The sequence below is a fragment of the Brachyistius frenatus genome, unplaced genomic scaffold (genome assembly GCF_029030835.1).
Source record: "Brachyistius frenatus isolate BFR_SWC_R1_liver_20210118 unplaced genomic scaffold, ASM2903083v1 Contig_188, whole genome shotgun sequence".
Taxonomy (NCBI): domain Eukaryota; kingdom Metazoa; phylum Chordata; class Actinopteri; family Embiotocidae; genus Brachyistius; species Brachyistius frenatus.
Window position 1 is genome coordinate 144458 of NW_027210787.1, and position 24607 is coordinate 169064.

Sequence of the window (24607 nt, forward strand, 5' to 3'; positions counted from 1 at the left end):
AGAAAATCTGAAGAGAGCAGAACAGAGAGCGTGGGTGAAAAGAATGGCTCGTTCAGTAGCCTATACCAATGTTGCGGTGGTATGGACCCAAGTTGTAAAGCATGCAGATGAAGCAGCTAATGCCTATCAAATATTCATCAGACCAGGGGAGGCAGTGCAGCTCGCAAAAGAAGACGAAACAAGAGGGCAGGAGCAGTCACTTTGTGCAGTCTCTCCTCTCTTTGACTCTCTTCACTTGTTACTCTCTCTTTTCCTTCATCTAATTTAGCATCTTCATCACATTAACACCTTTCTTTCGATGGGGCCGGGAGTCATTTAAGCAAATGTATAAAAGAAATGAAAGTGATTTACTAGCATCCTGTGCTGTCACCAGTTATCCACCTTTTATGCCTGTCTTTTGCATCCTGTGCAAATATGAGGCTGATCGGTGAGTGTGTACACTGTAGTACAAGTTGCTGTAGGACCAGACAGACTATAGCACTGGCTGCAGCGGAGAGCATGGGGAGATCTCTGCGTCGTCACCTTCTCACTGCCATGGCAACGGCCTGCAAGTCACCCCGGGCGAACTGCACTCTGCAACGCCCATTTACAGTCAGGGGCTGCCTCCTAATCAGCCCTGGAGAATGTCAGAGCTGAGCAAGATGGACATGTGCAAACACACAGAGACACATGGAGACACACAGAGACACACAGAGACGCACGGACATAAACAGCTCTGTCATTTAAAAAAAAATGTTTTTTTATAATCAACAGCAGATGGACTCATGAAATGTCTTTCTGGATTGCTCACTCATTTACTCGCCGTGACCTCCATTGTTTACATTTACTGTATTTATGTCTATGTGAGTATTGGGTCTGATCTTTTGTGTCCTTTTGATCCGGGACTATTTTATGGTTTGGGATAGGCCCCTTTTTATAATTAAAGAAGGGCTTAATGTTACAACATATAGTCATACATGCAACAAAACTATAAACACAACAATTTTGTTTTTTTACCATTTTTCAAGAGTTAAAGTAAAATATCTAAGACTTCTTTTTCCACCCACAAAAGGTGGGGAGCATCGAAGCTAAAAGCTGCTTCACCTTGTTCGGTTTGGATTCACTGAGTAGACCTGTTGCCGATTGCCTGAGAGGTCCGGATGCTTAGTAAGACCTTTAGTTCTTTATCGATGAGTAATTAAAACCTATCCTCTGACACACAGGAAGCCAGTGCAGTGATTTAAGGACCGGTGTGATGCGTTTCACTTTATTGGTGTTAGTGAGGACTCTGGCAACATCATTCAAGCTGAGCTGAAGCTGTCTTGTGGATTTTCTTCTTTTTTTTTTTTTTTTTTTACAAAGATCTCTTACGACACTGCTGAAAATACATGTCCAATCATGCCTTCAAATTTTTTTTCCAACTCAAGACACTTATTTCTGCACCAGCTAAGTTGCGGTTTGGTTTCTGGCTTCTTGAATCTTACTGCTGCACTTATTTTAGTTTATAGTGTTTTTATGTGAGAGAGTAATGCTTGATTTTGGTACATTTTCTGGAAAGTGTATTAAAACCTCATTTTAATGATAAACTATGATGGGAAATGTGAAGCAGTTGGAGTGTATTTATAGTGAGTTATGTTAGTTTTTAGTTTAGTTATGTAATGTTTGGCTGTCTACATATTTTTGGACATTTCTGCCAACAGTTCTGTGCAAATATGTTTATTAATACATGTGTGCGTCTCTTGCTCGCCTCTCACCCACTTTCCTGTTGTATTCTATTTTATTTTCATTCTATTTCTAGTGTGCTCCTCCATCTTCTTCACTCAAGACACCTCCTCAGGCGTCACCACCTCGCGTTTCTTCCGACGGCCGCTACTTTCAGCACCGGACAGCTCCCGTCTTTTCGACGCTCCGCCCACCTCCGGCAGACTGGCAGCAGGAAACAACCACAAAACCCGGTGGGCGACACTTCAGGTGGCCTATTAGGGTTTTATTGGGAGGGACGGAACTTCAAGAACAATTTGCTCGGTTCCTCGTCACCCTGCTGCTCTCACATGGATTTCTCCGTGCGGCGGTAAAAAAAAAAAAAAAAAAAAAAAAAAAAAAAAAAACAGTCGCTGAGCTACCGGCTGTCGCTTCATGTGAGTGGATTGGAGAGGAGTCCGTGTTGCTTTTTTTATGAGTTAGGAGGCTCTGGTAGGTGTCTGGGCAGCTGTTTGGATCAGACTGTGGTGTTTTAAAAACGGAGCTGCAGAGAAAGTCTGTTCTCTCTGGCGCGGGGAGAAGATGAACGGAGGAGAAGTGGGGGCTCGGTTATCGTATTTTAGATCGTGGGTATAACATTTAGGACATTCTCAGACGTGTGCCTTTTAAAGTGTTTCTGATCCCCTGGAGCAGCAGAAGAAGGAGAGCGGCTTTGGTGATGCTCGCCACACTTTGCCAAGTGCCCACGGTGTCTCCTCTGCGCCTGTGACCAGGAACGATGGCTCTCCTCATCGTCCCGCTGCTCCTGCAAACGGGGTTCGTTTTGGGATCAAACTACGGTTATGTGGAGTGGTCGGATAATGACCGTGACGATAAGAACCCGCCAGTCTTCAGCACCCAGAACATCAACCGGGAGCCGCCCCACCACCCGACCTTCTACCCGCCGCCAGCCACCCAGCGCACCGTAGTGGCGCACAAGATCGAGGAGGACCTGCCGAGGGTGGTGACCGCTTTCCTGCACACCGGGGACTCTTCGGCGCTAAGGCAGGTTAACTGCTCGCGGAGGTACGAGCTGAGCAGTCTGCGAGGCGGCCTGCACGTCGCCTCGCACTACTCCCTGCACAGCATCCTAGACACTGTAGCGCACGCCACAAACTTCCTGAATATGATCCTGCAAGCCAACAGCTCCCGCGAGCAAACCCTCCGAAGGGACATCCACTGGTACAACGCGCTGGTTCAGAGCATCCTCGAGGGGGACCCCAAAATCCACCGGGCGGTGGTAACCTTACACACGGACACGCCGAAGCCGGGGCCCCATGTTTTCCTCCAGGCGACGCGGACCGAGAAGGAGGTGGTGTTGCAGGACTTTTCCAGCACGGCGCACCGTCACCTGAGGAGCAGGAGTCCGGAGGCGGACTGGTTTAATGAGTTTAGGGACGGCAGGAGACCACACGTGCACAGAAGAGTCCCGGAGGCGTCGGGCCTCAAGAGTGTAAGTTACCTCCTGGACAAAAACCAGATCAAGTGGTCGGCACCGTACCTGGAGTGTGAACACGGGATGTTTGTGCCCTACTGGCTGCTCACCTTGTCTGCTGGCTTCTATGGACTGAAGAGCGACTCAGCGCCAGAGTTCAGGTAAGAGTGAGAGGAAAAAATAATTAAAAAAATATTCTAGAGTTCTATTTAATATTATATTAAGGTATTATAGACTTGTTAGGTTAAAAATAACAGCAAAATCACTGCTATTAAAAGCATTTGATTGACGATAATCTACCATGAGACCTAAGGAAAATATGAATCCTGCTGACTTGCAGCCTTAATAGAAACAGATGGTTTCAAAGCATCTTCACAGACACAGGCAGCAATTTTTCATTTGAATATGCTCACCTGTCTACACTGCTGCAGCCTATATGCTCTAATATACACTGCAGGCTTTACACAATGGGTTGTTTGTGAGGGAATCTATACAGGCTGGCATTTCTGTGTGTGTGTGTGTGTGTGTGTGTGTGTGTGTGTGTGTGTGTGTGTGTGTGTGTGTGTGTGTGTGTGTGTGTGTGTGTGTGTGTGTGTGTGTGTGTGTGTGTGTGTGTGTGTGTGTGTGTGTGTGTGTGGGCAGTAGTGAGGTGAATAAAAACACCCAAGGATCTCATATTTCAAAGCTCCAGTCCAAGAGTGTCTGGAAAAGATCAATTAAATCATGAATAAACAATGAAATAACAACAATGACAATATAAAACCACTCAGAGATTCAGGTATAATTTACTATGACATCAGTCTGAGCAGAGATGAAACCCTCTCGGAAGTGGAAGTATCATTATATGTTCAATAATGACAGATGACTTGGTTGGTAAACTTTCCCAATTCCTGGAGCTGAAATTATTCCACGAACACACACAGATGTGTTTTCATCACTTCAGAGGACATTACATTGATTTACTCTGACGTAAACATAACCACTGATGGTTTAATCTGAACCTTAATCTTTAACCAAGTCTTCATAAAATCGATTATATTGTAGGGACTTGTTTTTGTCCCCCAAAGTGAGTCGGGATCCCACAATGTGACTCTAAATGAGGGGTCTCCAACCTGTAGCTCCCCGATTGTTATTGCGGATAGTTTGAACAATTTGCAGTGTTTCCCATATATAGACGTTCTTGGGTGGGCCTTCCAGTTATATCGATGGCTGCCCAAGTATATTTTGAGGTCCATTTCAGCATTCTTAATTTATTTATTTTTAACCGATCGATTAACGAGTGAACAATCTTCCCTCGCTGTCCCTCTCTTGTGTCTGCTCTGACCATGTCAGTGCAGCAGAGGCTGAGCTCCGCCCTGAGAGAGAAACAGAGATCAGAGGACAGAAACACAGAGACTCTCACATTGAGCTGGAAAGAAGAGGGGGCTCATGAATTAGGTAAATAACATAAATACAATATTTTTGTCTTCACTGCAACAGCGTGGCCAGAGCTATAAAGTGAGTGTCTGTCACTGAGTGAGTTAAAGATCAAAATTTACACCACAGGTAAGCTGAACGCCGTGCCCGAGCCCTCCATTTCACACAGGGTCCAGCCATATACTAGGTTTTGATCTCGTATGTCTCTTTCAGGAGGGGAAGGGGTCCTAATTGAAGGGGAAACGGTGGATTTTCTTTGTTAAACGTGTGATTTGACACTTTTAAAGCAAGTTTGGCCACACATGATTTGTGTGCACTGCAGTAGGCATTTAGTGAACATCTGTTTATTTGTAGATACATTAAATACCTCCCCTTCAATTGAAAACATAAAGAAATGCATGCAAAAAAAACTGTTGTGATACAAAATGTGTGGGAAGAGTATCAATTTGTTATTGTTGACATAAAATAAACTTATTCAGCTGGTTTGGGTGGAGCTCAACTATGTGAAAGTTTTTTTACTCAACTGAGTAGCTCTCAGACACCTTCATTTTGTCAAAGTAGCTACCAGAGGGAAAAAGGTTGGAGACCCCTGCTCTAAACAGACTTATATCACCACAACATGACTAATACAAGGACACACAAACACACAGATCCACCTCCAGCTACATATTTGATCAAATCTACCTTAACTGCAACTTTAGAATAAACAAGACAAACTGAGTTTGGCACAAACGATGCTCAGCGGTTCACAGGCAGCACTGTGCTGTGTTTGTGATTCGGGCCTCAGCCTGGCAAGCATCCCCGCGGTAGATGTGTCCCTGAGCAAAGTGCTGCATCACTACCTGCTCCGGGGACAATCACTCTTGGAGCGTCCTGGCGTGGTCAGGAGCTGCTCTGGACTTTTTTTTAGAGAGTCGTGACGCAGTCATTGTTATTGCTGCGCTGGATCTGGGTATGACGAAGATGGCTGAGGATGTTACCACAGAATCAGTTTTATCATAATCTTCAAGATCCCCAGATTCAGCTTTCATTGACATTTATTGCAGCTGCTTCAAAGTAAAGCGTCTCTCAAGTATACCATTTCAAATTGCTGTAATGACTCAGACAGTCTGTCTGTGATGCCTTGTTCATCTCCAAAAATTATTTATTGGCTATCTGGGATATTGCCCAGATAAAACCGTCAACATGCCATGATGAGGATGTTTAACTAGTTGAGAGAAACGGAGGATCTGCTTGTGTCAGTTGCCTGCGGCGCCTGCAAATGTTAAGTGTTATTAAACTAATTAATTGAAAGAATTCATAATTAAATCAATCGACTAGTCCAGTTCAGCCAAGAGGGTTTTGAGTGAGTTTAAATGATGGTGACATTTTACAAGAGACTGTGATTTGTGACATTTACAAGATGAGTCTGATCCTTCAGCTCATGCATTAAATCCGTTTTGTGAAGTTGCATAAGAATATAGAGAGGACACTGGATTACAGACAAGTCATTTCTGCACTGCTAATGCAATATGCTGTGAAATTTGTAGCAGTTAGAAATGTTGGGTATTGCCAGAGCCATATTTATTTCAGTCTTTGACAAAAAAAAAAAAAAAGTGGCACAAAATGGCAGCTTTTTTTCCTGGAGTTTTGAGTCATGTCAGTTTTCATCAGTGATTGGAATTTACTTTGGTGTCGTGCCGAAGTGTGTAATACTGTACATCCATCAGTACACGGGTGGATACCATGTCAGTGTCACGTCTTTCCTTGCCAATGCGTGAAAAGTACACATGTATTACCAACCCATTTCAGAGGTCATGTGAAAAAGGGATGGGTCATGATGTTAAATATCTAAACCTTCATAATATATAAAAAAAAATCTAATTGTGTATGTGACTATCGTCTTTCTGTATTTCCATTGTTGTTGCTGTCACCTGGTTGTAATGTGTTACTCCCATCAGAAGGAGGCGGTAATTTACCTGAAAACTGTTTGCCAGCCACCTTTAAACAAATAAGGAGAAGAACACATTGCCACCAGGCTCCGGAGCGTTTCTAGGTAAAAGTGAGTGGCGCTGTGGGATTAGATGCCACAGTACGAACAGGAGAGACATGCAATAGTCGAGAAATAGTTGAAGTTCTGAATATTGAGTTGTATTTTTGCTTAAAATGACCATCCCTATAGTAAAGATTGATGAAGTCTGCATAGGGGAAGGTCGGCGGTGGATGGACAGAAAACACAGGACTTTAACTCAGGAGCGCTGGTGTTCAAATCCGAGAGAAAGCAAAAGTTTACGTAATGTATTTTACTTACATAAACCTCCATATGTAATGTTACTTACGTAAAATTACTTATTTTAACCCAAACCACGATTGTTTTCGAAACCTAACCATGTGGTTTTTGGTGGCTAAATATAAGGCACCTTCATTTCATGTGTGGCAAAACGTGACACTGACATGGTATCATAGTGGACTGACGGGGATATTACATGGTTTGGCCTGATGCCAGGCTGGCATGTCAGAGGACACCAGATGAACTGATGAAAACACAACAAGACATGCGAGCTCAGCAGCTGTAAGGATTTGAGCATTTTTAGGAGTTGATGGCTTACTGACCTACAGATTAGCATTAAAATTCATTCCTGACTTTGTTTAAATGTAGTTTGACAACATTTCAACTGAAGGTCCTCTTACTAGCAATTCCTGGAGCAGCTCAGCAACACAAAGGTAAACTCTTAAAAATGTAATTGAATCATCAAGAAAACTGAGCAAACTCCACATGCTCGTGAAAACTGTGATACAGTGGAAAGGTATTACAAAAAAAATCTAAGTGGACCTTGAGTTAGCATTGCTTTGTCAAAATACAATTTCCTTGGTCAAGAATTACATTTCATGCTTTTAGTCACGGCGATTGTCAGAATTGGCTGTGAAGTCAGCAGAGGGAGCCGAGGGGGAAGTCGAGTTTGAAGGGACCATGATAAAGTAGTTGTTGAATACCAGAGTGTCTCCTAGAAAGATGCACTCGGCAACTGAGTATAAATATTGGCTCCAACCACACAACCAGATGTGCGCTGCTCTCCTCCCCACTCCTCTTTCTGTAATGCGGGTTGTGTTCTGCTGCTTCTTCCACTCATCTCAGGCCTGTGATGACATTTCTAAAAATAGAAAGTTGGTTGGCTCTGGACAGAAAAGCATAAGCTAGTGGAGATGATGGACTCAGTTCCACCATGTCTTCAACTTTCTATCTGAAAGCAACCTCTTCACTCATCCTCTTTCTAACACCCCCCTCTTTTTTTTTTTTTTTTTTTTTTTTTCCCCCTACTGTCCTTTCAGGTCAAATATGAAACTTTCCCAGTCTACACAAAGGGAGGCCAATATGTTTCATAAACCTAATCAGAGTGTAAGTGATAGTTGCAGGTTTGAAGCAGAATTCGGTGGTAATAACTGCGGGAGGGAGACTTCCCCGAGGCACAGCGAGACTCTGCTTAGTTTACATTCAGTGGTTCTGTTGGATGTAATAAAAGGTGTCATCTGTAAATCAAATCCACAACACAGCTGAGACATCCCAATAGATACAATAAACAAATCATGGCATCACTCTCAATCTCAATTAATCCAGTATCCCTACCTCGGGCACTGTTATTCAGGAACTACAAAACAATGTCCAGAAATCGTCATGCCGTCTACATTTTCCCACAGTTGGTGGTCGGAAAGCCGACCAGCTGATGGAAAATTTGTAACATGTTTATTTTGTTCAGTAAAACTAAAATGTGACAGCTATGGAAGGCCATTTGTGCCATGGGAAAAAAATGTGGTGTTCAAATTTTGAGATACGGATTTTGACTTATCTCGTATTTTAAGAATTTCAAGCACAAGTTTGTATTTTTACTAGTCTCTAGAGATGGCAGTGTTGCTCAATGCTGAAGTATCTCAACAATTATTGGATATATCCCTTAACTTTCCACCGAGCTCAATCTTCAGGTTACAATTTAATTACATGCCAATGACACTCCCATCAGCCTCAGTAGTAAATTAGCACGCTAACACACTCAATCAATGGTAGGCATAATGAAGAGCCTTTTAGCATGTCATTCTGAGCAGATTAGCATGCTGATATTTGCGTATATCTCAGCATCACTGTCGATTCTTGGCAGAAATGGGTTTCCACAGCTGTTAGTGAGAAGAGGCAGAATAGATCATCCACAAATATGGACCGTGCGTGAGGGAGAAAAGGAGCATTTATGGTGTCTTCAATTTTAAGACACACTTTTTCAGTCCCACTAAAACAGACTTGCATTTCTGTCCTCCACCATTTTTTTTTATTGTTAGCATTAGAATTCAATATCAAACACATATCATCGTGTATAGTAGTGTCCTGGCTGCACTTTTATTTCCTGGCAGGTGTCCACAGACTCTCCTCAGACCCAAGATCTATCACATCTCAGCTATTTCTACCATTCGCAGTATCTACCAAGCCTTTACACGCGCGCGCGCGCACACACACACACACACACACACACACACACACACACACACACACACACACACACACACACACACACACACACACACACACACACACACACACACACACACACACACACACACACGCGCTTTTTGTCACTGGAGGGTGTCAACACGTATAGCTCCCTCTCCTTCTCTGTCTGCTTTTGCAGCGGTGGTGGCCAAAGCCTCTTCGCGGTTGTTTGTTCCACTTCCCAGCAGGCAGATGGAGGTAACAGGTGTCGGGCTCCACTACTCCCTCGGTGAAGAAGTGGACAGGAGAGGCTAACCAAAGAAGACTAAGCATCCTTTGTGTGTGACAGAGATAAACTGGGCTTGGATCTCCACACAGTCGGCTATGTGGCAATAGCTGAAATGAAGTCAGCGTCCTCAGTTTAAGTCCGGGGCGGTATTCCTCTAGTGTTCCTCGAATGCGGTTTTGCATCCCTCAAATGTATTAAACCTTATCAACTTCCCAGTGTAGATCTGTGATGGCTCACTGATGCAGAGGCTAGCAGTCTCTGTATATTGAACTGGTTGTTTGGGGCTATAGGCAGCAGGAAAACAATACTTTTCCTCCCCTTGGTTTAAAAGAACCGTGGTGTCTGAAATGATGCTGAACAGGAGTCACGTGCACAGAACACTCCACATGTGTGAATTGTTTTTAAAATGTTACACTGGTGTTTGCAAGGGAAAGACATGAACAAGAAAAGCAACCAACCACTGGCTGCCAACCGAGACATTCGGAACACAAACAAACAAAATCAAAGCTTTGAGGATAAGTTGAGTGATTTGAATATATTTTATATTTGTATCAAATCCCATGAAAAGACCAAAACCAACAACAACGTCTACCTCCAGTGTTGTCTCAAATGTATAAACTAGAAACAAGCTGGTATGTTCCCTCATCATGACCAATACGAGCATCATATTTTATGTTGCTGCCAAATATACCGCCTGCTGCGTTAACACCTCACCACAGCACCAAAATGTGTAACAATCCACCACTGAAAATAGTCCAACAAATACACTGTCTACTTTACATGTGCTAAAAGATTAGAGTAACCAGCTGTTTTAAGGAACTAAAGCCTGATTATAACAACTCTGGTGAGCTCGGATTTTTTCATCTAGCATCATCATCAGGTCAAAATTCTTCCTATGGGATATTTGCACCAGCCTGAACTGTTGGTCGCTAAATAAAGTTAACAGTTTGTCTGTTTAACATCAGCCCGTTAACATTGTCATTGTCACACTTGTGACTCAGTTTTAAAGATTTTTATCCTGCCCTTGAAGCCAATAGGCTTCGAGCTAACACATGGTTGGTTTTGTTATTTGATTGCAATTTATTGTAGAAAAAAAAATAGGCAGGATTTAATGCAAGTATTGTTGCTGGTATTTGGTACACCAGAAGTGTAGCAACTAGAAAATGAAGCAACAACATAGTACACATACGGCCTGATTTACTAAAGGTATGTGTGTGTAAAATCACGTGCAAACTTCACACCACCCGCAAACAAATATCCAAGCAGATTTACTGACGACGTGCATTGAGGGTTGCCCCTTTCAAATGTGCAATTTAACACGTTGTCCATTTTGCGTGTTTGCCCGCATGCATATGTAATATTGGGCGTTTCTGCTTGAAGGTGCAAAATACGGGGAGGGAACATGCAAATACACATTTATTACCGGCAACGACATTTACTCAAACTGAAAGTAGAAACACGACTGAAAGGAAGGTATTAATCAGGTGAGCACATCTGGAGAGACAGCTGCTCTTATTGGTGAGAAGGAGACGCAGAGAATCTAAAGAATACGTAGAGAACGAGGTTTTACATCCGTGGAAACATGTTTGAGATGACAGAGGGAAAAATTATTCAAACGTATCGTTTGTCCAGCGATGATATTTCTGATTCATTGAATAAACTGAATGATGATTGACAGCCAACAACAAGGAGGAGCCACGAAATGCAGCAATTCAAAAACTTCTTAGGACTTAGCATTTTTCTGCCTCTGGTTCATCCCACCCAGTCCCGTTATTCAGGTGTGTTGTCAGAGGTCCTGAATGTGTCCCGCAGAATTCACAGGTGGCTTCATAAAGTTCACGAGCACCCGCGAGGCACTGAATGAAAAGTCACCTGCTCATCACAGAAAGATCTGAACCTGCTGATCGGTGTTTGTTAGAGGATCTCATCCACCGTCCTTCCTGTTTTATTTGCTGATGTTTTTTTTAAGCCATTTTTTTAAGCCTTTTTGTTTTCCCCACAGTATTGACTTTCTTGCTGATAATCTCCTATATAGCGTTTTGTTATTGTTATATTTATATTTCTTAATTTCAATGGGATCAGATTTCCTTTTCCTTTTGCGGTCGCTCTGTTTTCCATTGCAGGAATCACTTTCACACACGCAGACCCCTCATTTATATACAGTGATTTGCACCTGATTTCAATGACGCAAATACTCTTAGTAAATCATCTGGAAAACGGGTGCAAAAAAAAGGTGCAAACTTTTGGAAGGAACACGCAATTTAGCACCTTTTATTTGAGATCTTAGTAAATCAGGCCCTGTGTGTAGTGAGTGGAACTTGTGAGACTAATGGTGAGATGGATCAGTCAAGGTAAAATATCTGCCTGACAAAAAAAGATTATAGTCAAATATCAGCAAACACGCTGGACAAGTTTCAGAATCAGCATATTTGACAGCATTGATAACATCCAAATAGTGCTAAGTAAAGGTTGTGCAACTGTTTAACACAGCATGAGGAGAGAAAACACACACGCAAACACAAGTCAAAACAGACTTTCATTGGACACAACCAAACGACACAACCTTTATACGAATAGCATTTCTAAGAGATCTAACATCTGGAAAGAAGTAGCATGACTAAATAAAATTCCAACCTTGCTTCTGTTTCTTTTTCCTTTATCCCCCTCCCTCCCTTTTCTTCATTACTCTCCTCCATCACTCTTAATTTCCTTTCCATTTTCAATCTATTTAATTCATTCCTCTCTATTACCGCCAACCCTTCTCTTCCTTCTCACACATTTGACCTCACTTCCCCTGAGCATTGCTCTGTTTAATTTTCCTCTCTTTCACTGTGGCCTCATGTACCTCTGCGTCCTCCTTCGGCCTCCTCTCCCTCACACGATTTGCTTAACCTCGTCCAACTTTTGTCTCCCTTGTCTCACTTCTACATTTCTGTCCTTCATTTTTTTGTCTTGCATCTCACCCTGTTCCTCTTCTATTTCCTTTAAATGTACTTCATTTTTCTTCCTCATTGATAACATTTATCGGATTCTGCATTTTCTATTTTCCCCCTTTTTCCATTTTCTTGCCTTTTATTTAATCCCCTCATTCATTTCCAGGACTCTGTCCTCTCCTTGCACTCACTGCTCTCTCCTCCCCTTTCTCTGTCTTACAGGGGTGTTGTTCGCGTGGACGTGAACCTGCAGGACGTGGACATTGACCAGTGCTCCAACAGTGGCTGGTTTGCTGGGACCCATCGCTGTAATCTCACTAGTATGGAAGTAAGTCCGCTCTGCAGTGTGGCTGTGTTTATTACAATCCTTAACAAACAGCAGTTATGTCTCATTCTACTTTACGTGTATGTATTTTGGCATTCTGGTTTGGTATTAATGAAATCAGTGAATTTCACCGTGAACCATTTGTTCATTTATTTGAAATCCATTCTGTTCAGTATGTCCTTAAGCCTAGTTAAATGCTGTTATCAAATCAGAAAGTTGCCTTACAAACCATAACAGTAAAGGCTTAATTGGAGCCTTTTCTGCAGGATGTTAGTGTTGATCACTGTTTCCTTTCGCCACCATCATATTAACATATCACTCCCTTGGTTTAGTGCATAGACTTTATATAACTCACCAAAACTGAAAGATTAAATCTGTCCAGTCACTCTGCCACAGTAACTGAAGAGTGAAATCAAAAGAGGGTTTTTAAGGATGAAACTTTTAAACTTCACCTTTTCACCTTTTGTTTCTGAGTTATGCAGTTGAATAATGACAAAAAAAAAGTGTTTTGCAGAAGATCATGATGTCACAGTGAAGTTGACCTTTGACCGTTTGGATATAAAATGTCATCACAATCATTTTATCCTGTAGACATTTGTGTGAAATTGCCATAAGTAGCATGTGATGGATGTGATGCCACTGTGACTTTTGACCTTTAACCTCAAGTCCAATTTAACATTTGTCTTAAATTTGAAGAAATTTCATTAAGGCATTCCTTAGATATTGCGTTTACAATAAAGTCTCAGTGACCTTGACCTTTGACTCCCCAAATCAAATGAGTTCATCCTTTGGAGTAAGTAAGTTGTAGTGCCAAATTTGATTAAATGTCCTGAAGTCATTCCCCAGATATTGGGTTTACGAGCTTGAGATGAATTTACAGTTGTACGGGCAGACGGACGGAGGGACAACCTGAAAACTTAAAGTCTCCTGCCAAAGCTGTCGCCAGTGCGGAGCTATGAAAAAGGAAAAGTCTGCACACTGCTGTGTTTCCACAATATTTTAATAATAACTGCTCTGCAACACTTGGATCAATAAAGTTTTTCTCTTCTAGTACAGCACCTGCATCTGATGTACACACCCTTTTATTTTCCTCCAATCAATGAAACAGTTTCACCCAAAAAAAACATCTTTTGGGGTCTGAGAATGCCTGTACACAACTTCATGGCAATCCATCTGATAGTTGTTGAGATTTTTTAGTCTGGACCAAAGTGGTCAACTGCCCGACAGAAAACGTAACCATCCATAGAGCTGATACACTCTTTGTCATAATTTCATAGTAAAATATCTGGAAAAACAAAGCACACACTACACTACACAGTGACTGCAGGCTGAAGTGTCCTGCAGGGCTACTGTCTGAGATGACGGGGGTTGTCGGTTCTACCTCCACCTACGTCTTCTCCGCGACATCGTGTTTCTAACTGTGTGACCGCTGTGATGGAACCGGCAGCAGACACACATCATGTTTTGTCACTTTCGGGGATGACGGACAGACAGAGAGCGAGGAGATACTTCTGTATCCACGTCTGTTGGAGCTTCTGTGTGTTTGCATGTTCCTCCGTGGCCTCGTTGCCGCCTCGCTGCCGCGCTCACGTCAGGGCCGGTCCGTTAGTCTTTTGTGATGTTTTGCAGCTCTCCCTCCAGCAGGCCACACAAGCCACGCAGGCTTGTGTGACATGTTGCTGGCCATATGATGTATAATAAATGGAGTGTAATGGATTGCAGCAAGATGAGATGAATTATTGACCACGCTCTTTGTCTGCGTGCCCCCCCCCGCTCTCCCTCTCTCGGTCTGTCATGGGATGGGGGGGGGGGGGTAGCAGAGGAGACACGGGAGGTCTCCATGTTCGTCTTGATCTGCTCCGCTGTTTCCTCCGCATTGTTCCATTTTTATAAGCAACTCTCTCATGGCTGCTGTCTGGTAAAATCTGAATGGTATTGCTGATAGTATTGTTCTTCTGTTCAGATCAGTGGCTGCAAGTGTGTGCAGAGGGTGTCTGTGTGTATGTGTCTGTGTGTGTGTGTGTGTGTGTGTGTGTGTGTGTGTGTGTGTGTGTGTGCGCGCGCGCGCAGTGTCTTTCTATTATCATCACAGTGGTGGGAGGAAAGAGCCTTTTTCAAATTACAAAAGCTATTCCAGGCGGTCCCGGTCTGACCACTGTCATCAAAATGCTTTGAATTTGGTGTGTGTCGTCTGTGTATAGTTCATGCGTTTTTTTTACGTGTTCTCTCTGTGCAAACATTTGCTTTTAAAATGCTGCACATAAACTTGAAACACCGACATTTTGAGATGATCAGTACAGAGCTCACCACTCATCTCTGATTAATCTCCTTCACACGCCATATTTGTCCGAGCAGCAGTCAGTGATTCAGCTGTTATTTGTGTCTTGTTGTTTGAAGTGTGGCCGCGTGAGAAACAGGAATTCAGACATTGAAAAACAGCAAAGAATTACAACTTTATATTCATTCATTACAAATGTTTTGTTAGAGGGGACAAGTATTGATCTTCAGGATTTGTAACTATGTCATTAATCTTGTCCTTGAGTAATGGAATCTGCAATTGGTACAGATTTTTGTTGCAATATTCATTCAGACATATTGCACCTGCTAACTGTGTTTGGACCACAGACTGTGTATAAAAGTGGAGGCAGCTTCGAGGTCTGAAAAATTAGGCCAATGCAGAAATGCCTTAAACTGTAAAACCACCGAGTGCTGGATTAGCTCCAAAAAGTCTCCGGCTCCATAGACTCCCATTCAACTTCTCTCATGAAATATAAAGTCAAATTTTTTTTTTCCAAATCCTGTCATTAATTAGAAAATAAGCCTAAAAAATATGTGTTTTTAGAGGGTTGTCTGTTTGATTGACAGGCCAAGTCAGGTCATTGACAGTCAGGTTTCCTCTGTAGTTAGGCTGGGTGTAGTGTCCTACTGTTCCCAATCATATTGAGTCAGGTTCACCACTCGCTGCTCTCCAGATCGTCCAAATATGTCACTTCTGACTCAACACCACTACGAGATAGCAAGATAGCAACGGCCAAAATCCCAACTGGAGACCTTATAACGGCCATTCATAAACCAATGTGTGATGTCCCTGTTGGTGGCTGCTTGGTTTGGACAGTCAGGTCAATATTATTTGTACACTATGGTTCCACTATGTTTTATTTACTGCAGCTTTTAATGTTTAACACAGCTTACAAACTAGGGAGGCAAGGCAAACCAAGTACATTTCTTTCTTTGACACAAATGCTGCCATGTCAAGTAATGTCAAACCTACCTCTCACTTTCCACTTTCCTAGTGGGATAATAGTTCGATATTAGTATTCAGGAATGTTTTTCCATTCAAAACAAGAATTTTCCCACCTACCAGTTGCCCATGAAGGCACCATAAAATGGTACTAAACAATTGGAAATACAAGCTGTTTGCCTTTGAGTTAATATTCTATGAGTTATACTGAATCTTGATAAACAGTGGATTTGTGTTTATTTCAGTTTATCACATTGTTTTATGAATGTTTTAAATTTGGAATGTTTTAATGCTCAGTGTCATGTTTCGTTCTCATCCTCGCCATTCGTCAATTTTAAGGCAATTCTCCCTCAATGCGTCACTCTTTTTATTCCTTCTCCCAGCTTGTTCCAGTTTGATGTTATCAGTTGCTTATTGCTGCTGTTCAGCCAGCCCATTACCCATACTTTGGTGGAGTTCTTGTGGGACTTTACCTCAATTTTGTTTTGTTCAAATCAAAGCCCTGAAAATAGTGCAGCTTCCAGGAAAAAGTATTAGGCTGCTAAAGTAGTGCACCGCAGACACAATACAAGACCTTGTAGGGAAAAAAAAAAGTATTTGTCCCTCCATTAAACAACAGTTCATTTTTAAATCTCGCAAAATTATTTTTTGGGGGAAATGGGCTGTGGAAAGTCTGTGTGAGGCTCATTGCTTTCCCCATCCAGTATATAAACATACCCTGAGGCTCTGTCTCAGAGAAACATGAAATGAGGCTGTCTGTAGTAAGTTTAGGAGCATCATGTGTTCTCCAGAGTGTGCAGTTTTTCTCCTGTTTTTATTCTGCTTACTAGAAAAGCCTGTTTTTTTGGGCTTCTTTTGTTAAAGAGGCTATTGAGTGAAACCTGAGGAGGTTTGGTATAGGTAGGCAAGGTATCCCAGCGGTATGTCTCACCAGAATAAAACTTAAACTGCTTTGGATTCACCTATTTTCACCAGTTGTTTGTGAGATACTAAGGATAATTTTTGGCTCTCAAAACTGCAAGAATATATATTTCTTGGCCACTGGGGGCAGCACAACAAGCTGTTGACACATGTATTACAATAAAGTGTGTAATACACCCGTCAGTCCACTAGAGGTAAGTAAGGCGCCTTACATTTAGTCACAGAAAACTACCTGGGGATGGTTAGGAAAAGAAGATGGTTTGGGTTAAAATAAGTAAGTTTATGTAAGTAACATTAAGCAACTTGCAAATGTTACTTAAGAGATATACTCATTTACTTAAGCGATATACTTGTTGACTTTTTCTTTCTTACACACTTGGAACACCAGTCTTAAGGGTCCATCACATGACCTCCTTGACATGACCTCCAATGTGATGCTGAAATGGTATTTTTTTAGTGTTACACACTTTTGCGAGATGCCAGGATGCTTCCACAATTGCCTATTTACAAAGTAGCATTAATTTGCATTCGTGTTTTTCACCCCATCTCCTTTTAGTTCTGATTTGGTTTTCACCAGCTCCTGCGAGAGATCTCTTATTTTTAGCTTGCTAATGGTGCCACTATACCAATCAACTAGCAGTGGTTGCTAACTTTGACTTCCTATCTTTTGGTGTTGGGCAGGTAACGTACAGTATGTCTATAGGAGCTTTTGTTTCTGCATGTGACATCTGGATTGATGAGAGATTTGCTAATTGTAAAACTAAAACAATGACCTTTGAATTTATATCATTCAGTGTAGTTTTGATCAGCCAAGTGGAAAAATTGCTCTTGTTAGCCTCCTCGTTTTTGTTGTAAAAATAATCAATAAAATCAATTATTAAAGCTAATGACACTAATTCAGCTAATTTAAAAGGAAATGTTAACTTTTTCTATCTGGCTTCACTTGTTTTTCTCATTTTTGAGCCATTGCAAGAATGATGATGATTCTATGGGGTTGTCACACTTGTCACCATTAGTTTTGTCCCCTCATTTGATCCATTGTTAATCTAAAGATATTGATTACTGATATTACTATATATATTGATAAGTTGGTTTGAATGTTCCTATATATGGTTCTTCTCCTTCCTCTCTGTCTTTTTCCTTGTCTGCCCAGATACAGCGAGGCTGTGGAGGAAGGTAGGATGTGTCACCATGAACCAAATACAAGACTTCATGCATTATGGATAGTCAGTGGAAGGGGATGCATCTTACATAAGGAGCCACTGCTTACATAATTAGATGAAGATTTGAGGATGATTAGTGTGGGTGATTTGTGACTGGATGCATCTAAGTAGGTTTATGTTTTTTTTTTTTCTCTTTTCTTTTTTCTTTTGTGTGTGTTTTTGAAATCTAAGTAGGCATCACTGTTTGTGCAGTATGTTTGCATATATCTGCCTGTATATGTGTTTTCTCTGCCCGTCCTACTAAACGTGCCGCTGGAGATAAAGGGCTACAAAGGCAGAGCTCTGCTAATGAGTGTAAACTGCTCTGACAGCCAGAAAGGGTTACCCCCTCTGTGTCTCATTTGCCGTTCTTTTCTCAATGAGCTACATTTACTCTTCCCCTTTTTTTTTTCTCTTTTCCACTCTCTCTGTTTTCATGGCGCTTCAGATTCTCCCAATTTTCTCTCTATTTTGGTCCATCACCCTCCTCCTCAGCTCTCTTGTACTGTCTTGTTTTCCATTTTGCCTTTTCTAACACCATTAATCCTTATCCGTATCTTCATTTTCTTGACGCCAACCAGCTCCTTTGAGCAGGGCAGAGAGGCAGGCCAGAAATTATCCCTTCATCTGTCATCATGTCTTTCTCTTGCTTTTGCCAGCCTAACACAAGCAATAATCTCCAAAGGAAGCCGAGCTATGATTAAATAATATTCTTCGTCACTCTTCTTCTGATTTAAACGCTGCGGCGATATCCTCCTTGGAATAAATTGGTGACCTCGCCTGTTATTTTTGCAGCTTCTTCCAGTGCACACCCTGTAATTTGTGGGTTTACCTTTCCGGAAAATAGCAATTCTAACAAACAATGCTGGAAAGAGCAATAACATTATTTCTGTCTGCAGCTCAGCTACTGCTTATAGTAATGTATGAGTACCACTATCCTGAGAAATTCATTACCTGGACACATGTGTCTGCCCTGCTGCAACAAAATTCATAAGGAGTGAGAAAAGAGGACAGGAATATAAATGTTTGTCTCTGCCTTACTGTGTGCATTTTTGGTATCCTTATCGTCTCTGACACATTGCAGAGAAAAGAAGAGGATTTAAGCTTCACAATTCTCAAAGTCAGTATAAATACTGTATGCAAGGAAAAGGGATACCCAGATGAACTCTCAACAGCATGTGCAGATGTGAGCAGGAAAGGAGATTCAGGTATAAAGAGCGTGCTGGATTTGGGGTTCTTCGAAGGTATGTCGTACTCTATTTGTCAGGAAAGTAGACAAGTCAGTATTTTTTTACCTGCCTTATCTGTAGTAGGTAAGAAAAATATGACTTGGGAAAGCAGAGGAGACAAAAATATAACCTGTACCGTTCGGTCTTTTTCCATTTCGCTCTCCTTTTTCTGTTTTGTTCTGCCAGAGGCTCTCTTTCTCTCCTCAAGGGAGTGTGAGGCTCCACAGCTAAAGCTCAGTTGAAGTACTTAAAGACTTTGTGCATCTGTACACCATTCTGCAATACATGTGTGTCTTTGAGGGTTTTTTTCTTTTTTTTTCTCTCTTCAAAGACACCATTAGTATTTGCATTCACTGCTGTATTTAAAAAGTTCAAACTAAGGTAAATACTCCTTCATTTTAATGAAGCGAGTTTCACTGTACGTATATTCAAAACTGCCGTCTCTGCAGGGGCTGCAGGGAATATGCATAACAAAGCATGGATTCTCATGAACAGACTGCACCATGTCAACAAAGACTTCTAGCATTTTTAATGATTCCATACTGTACACCTCCATGAATGTAACACTGAAGGGTTTCTTTCCAAATGAGCCCACTAATGTAAAATATGCCTGCCACTGCAAGGTGTTTTGTAGGAGAGCATCCGGGGTTTGTGTATTGACTGTAACACACAAAGTCCAGATAATTTATTTTAATACAGCTCTGATCGAAATATGATGAGCAACTTTGATCACTTTAAAAAAAAAAAAAAAAAAAAAAATGTTGGCCCTCCAAGGCTTTATTATTAGGTTTTTTGCCATGAACCCATCTCTCTTACTTTAATGATCATGGTCCCGTTCTCACACTGGCAACAGTCATTGCCAGAGGCATTATGTTTTTCCGAGCTGTCCATCCGTCTGTACGTACGTCCATCCAGCCCATCCTTGTGAATGTGATATCTCAGGAGCACCTTTATATGCTTTCTTCAAAATTGACACAAACATTCACTTGGACTCAAAGATGGCCTGATGAGGTTTTGGTGGTCGAAAGTTATTGTGACATCACAAAACGCGTTTGTGGCTATAACTCAAGAATTCAGAAAAATGTCTAATAAAATCAATTAATGAAGTGATGCCATTTTATATCCAAAATGTCAAAGATCAACTTCACCATTCTACAAAAATATTTTCCCGCCATTATTCAGTGCCATAACAGATGAGGATCTTATGTTCTGTCGGGTTGAAGATAGTCTTCACCATATATATTGTGACGTCATGAGAGGTCACCAGTGCGGCTAGGGTGGGGTAGTGCAAGGGAATGAACCAAAAACAGGCAAACGGTTCCCATAAAAAAGGTGAAGTTTTATTCTTCTTTCACACAATAACTCCGGTCACTCTCGTTATCCAACAAAAGTGCAAAACAACCAAAAGTGTCCAAGTGGAGATAAGGGGTTGTTGAACAGAATAATAAAAGTCAACTCAGATTGTCCTCGGTTCCACCGGCTACTGGGTCTTCTTCCTTGAAGTCCTCTTCAGTCTGGTTCCGTCCTCTCCGTTAGACAGTCCTCCAGACTACGGAGCTTTCAGCACTCCTTCCAGCCATGCGCTCTCTCCCTCTCTCTCCTTTCGGCTGCTTCCTGCCGCCCTTAAATCCTCTCTCAATCAGGTGTCTTAAACACCCACACCTGGATGAGTGGTGAGGCATTCTGGGAGCTGCAGTTTGTAGATCGGTGGCCATTTTGTGGTGTGACTGCTGATCTACAAAGGGGATGTAGCACCCATCCACTACCTGGCCCCTCGTGATGCCACAATATTATACGAGTCTGGACAAACTCTGATATAAACTGCAACTGACTGGTTGGTGGTGGGATACAACTGAGGTGGTAGTTCAAGTTTCTGTTTAATTCCAAATTAGCATCCTTGTTAGGCATTGAGATGCCACATAGCCTTTCTAGGGATCGATTGTACCATTGTTGAACCTTATGTTGATGTAATACATTGTGGACAGACTTTTGTTTTTAGGTTTTATTGTTTGGACTTTTGGATGTTGAAACGCACACATATTTTGACACATCAAACTCCACTGACTTACTGCTGGCGGTATTAATGTGCGTAAACTTTTGGAGCATACTTTGGAGCATTTTTGGAACCAAACTTCACTGCCTGCCTCTTCTAACCATGTTAGTATCACCAAATAATCTTAAATCTGACAATATTTGTAATATTTTTAACAGGGTGCTAGCTGGCCCATGCTTAGAGTATATTCCGACAAGTTCATCATGTTTCTTTGATCTTTAATAAGACTGATGACGCATAGCTTGAAGTGAGAAGGGATAACAGAAGGATAAGGATGCATATAGGATGGAGAAGAGGATGAGACGGCGAGGGAGGGATGAGGAGTGACAGCAAAGAGGGACGGTCGTCAGGGAGGATTCATCTTCCACAGAGAAACACCATTCACTCTCTAATCTGCTGCCTGCAGCTCAGCGGCTGCCACGGCAAAATGCAAGAGCCTGTCAAGTCGGCAGCAGCAGTTGGATCTTAATTGACTGAGGCCTCCCAGTCGAGTCCATGTGGGGAGCTGGGGACCACCCACCCAGATGTCTGTGCGGGAAAACTCAGGGTTCATCTCATAAGTCTTAAAATGCCAAGTGAGACTCACATTTCTCTCCTGACACATTTCCTGAGGCTGCACGGCCGATCGGCAGCAACATTTCGAATATTTTCCTCCTGTATAACTAACCTGAATATAAATCCCAGCCCTGAACTCCTGTAGTTATGACAAGCTGCTCAGCCCTCCTGGTGGCTCTGTCTCCAGTCACAGCACTATAACCGCGACAAGCTACCAATCAATAACTGGCTATATATCTCAGTTCGTGCCTGTCCAATTGATGGAGAAATTCCAGACAGGCTTAAGTCCAAGGTCTCCTCTGCTCAGACATCCAGTGTTGGTAGTCTTGTGAAACAACAGCAGGCAGCTTTTCTACCCAGGGGACAGGGTGATTGTAATGCTTTTAGGGTTTAATGCTTTCAGTGTATTTATAGATCTCTGAGGGATGCTGAGTGCTCTCTCTCTCTTTCTCTTTCTCTCTCTCCCTCTCGCTCTCCATCTATCTGCCTCTCTTTATCTCTTGCCAACTCCCATCTTGGTGTCGTGTTCACAACTTTTTATCAAACTGCACGGTGAGAAAACTGAAACAGGTACCACCGGCTGCAGTCTAAACACGAGGGGGTCTTCGATGGGAAAGTTACAGATAATTCATTTTCAGGTTTCAGACCACTTCAGTGAGAAGGAATTGTGTTCACCTGCATGTGAAGTGTGTTTTACATTCAGTCAGGTGATACTGTTATGTGGTGTTCCTCTGTGTTGTACTACAACTCGTGGTTTTGTTTGTTGGACAAATTAGCTGGCGCTATCTGGATTATAAAGGCCTGTTGATTTTATGATTGATGTTTTGATGTTACAGTATTGGTGGAGTTTAACGACTCATTTCTGAAAGAACCCGTAAAGATCTTAAAAAAAGGTGTTGAATTTGTAGTATGGATTTGTTTTATACATAATGGAATTTAAACTTATTAAGTATAATTGAGACATGAGTGTCTTGGAATAAAATGAGACATGACTTTTCAATCCAAATGACGGCAAGGACAGTTTGCTTTCCCAGGCCCCTATTTTTCAGCTCATACAAAGCGTGTACAACCCTGCTTCCAAAACAGTTGGGATGCTGTGTAAAATTTAAATAAAAATAGAATGCAGTGATTTGCAAATCATGGAAACCTGTATTTAGTTGAAAATAGACCAAAGATACCATCAAATGTTGAAACAAAGACATTTTTATGGCAGCAGCAAATTTGCAACATGTTCTGGTGGTCCATCTGAAAATAATTCTATTATTGTTAAGATATTAAACCTCAAAGAGAGATATGTTTGGGGGTGTGTCTGTTTGACTGACATGCCTGGGGTGCAGTCAGATTTCTGGTATAGGTGGGTGTCGTGTCCTCGTGTTCCCAATCTGATCGAGTGAGATCTCCTGCATGCTCCTTCCCAGCTCGTCCAAATTGGCTACTTCTGGCTCAAAAATAGTTGAGGCCTCAGAACTCCAGTTCACGAACCAATGGGTGACATCATCGTTGGTTGCTGCTTGAGAAGAAAGACAGAAATAAGCATAGAAAAATTTGACACTATTGCACAGTTCATAGCAGGCTATAATTTCCTTTAAAATTGCATTTGAAAAATCAAATGCAACTGATGCCATTGACTAGAAAACATCCAAAGATCAGGTCTTGAGTAAAACATCCTCTGCACAAGGTGTCCTTCATGAAATATAAAGCTTCTTTTATTTTCTGTGATTGACAATGCAACCTTGAACTCTGCCAGCCAATTGTCGCAGAAAAAATGGAATGGAATTAATGCCCCCCGGTTGCATCCAAAGTGAGATGCAATTATAAAATTCTTTCCCACTTTGAGCCTTCAGTCTGATGAAGGTGATCCATCAAACTGCGACACGTCAAACGAGCGTTTCATAGCCCTTCTATAGTGGCTGAGGAAAAACGAGGCTGGCCTTGGCACCGTTAAATTCCCTGCCTTTAGATGCATGCGTGCGTGATGCTGGGTGAATATTTTGCTGTGAAAAAAGCAGCACTGGTGGTGGAAGGCATATGGAAGGAGTGTGTTTGTGAGCCAGACAGAGGCGATCCCTGACATTAATCTTGTTTTGATGGTTCCTGTCAATCTTCTGTGTGATGCGCGGTTTCTGTATTTACCCTCACAGGATCTGTACTTGAACTAGTTTTGAAAGATGTATGGACACAGATGGGGAGGCTGTGTAAAATCAAACGTTGTGGTGTGTGAACATATTTTACGCGTGTATTATACTTTACACTGACTTGCTGAACATTGTTTCCTCTTCTGGGAAAATCCTCCTCTTCTAAAAGGCCAAAGCTGTGCAGGTATTTATTCTACACTCTCATTTGCTGTGCTTTAAAATGCACCCGGGAACCAGAAAGTGCTTTTGCTGGAATAGCACAGACAGTTTTAATAAATGCAGCAATTTGGGTGCACAAAGCTCAATAAAGGTGTAAAATAAGTATCATATTTCATCCCTGCTTACCTTTCTGTCCCTGGGTATGTCTTATCTTAATGAACCCCCACTTCCTCTGGAGTAAACAGAAAAGAATCCATCCATCCTTCCGTCTGTCCGTCCGTCCAACCATCCATCCATCCATCCATTCTTCCCTCCATCCATCCATCCATCCATCCATCCATCCATCCATCCATCCATCCATCCATCCATCCATCCATCCATCCATCCATCCATCCATCCATCCATCCATCCATCCATCCATCCATCCATACTTCCATCCTTCCATCCGACCAGCCATCTGTTCATCCATTCGTCCGTCCATCCATCCATCCATCCATCCATCCATCCATCCATCCATCCATCCATCCATCCATCCATCCATC

At 42.0% G+C, this 24607-nt stretch overlaps 1 protein-coding gene across 1 annotated transcript in view; it reads left to right on the forward strand.

Moving 5' to 3' along the window:
• Positions 1-2074: 2074 nt before the first annotated feature.
• LOC138632554 (metabotropic glycine receptor-like) overlaps positions 2075-24607 on the forward strand; it is a 72619-nt gene continuing 50086 nt past the window's right edge. Inside the window, exons 1-2 of the mRNA XM_069718203.1 lie at positions 2075-3315; positions 12468-12573. Of these exons, the coding sequence (XP_069574304.1) occupies positions 2459-3315; positions 12468-12573 (963 nt within the window). The 5' untranslated portion in view covers positions 2075-2458. The remainder of the gene's footprint in view (positions 3316-12467; positions 12574-24607) is intronic.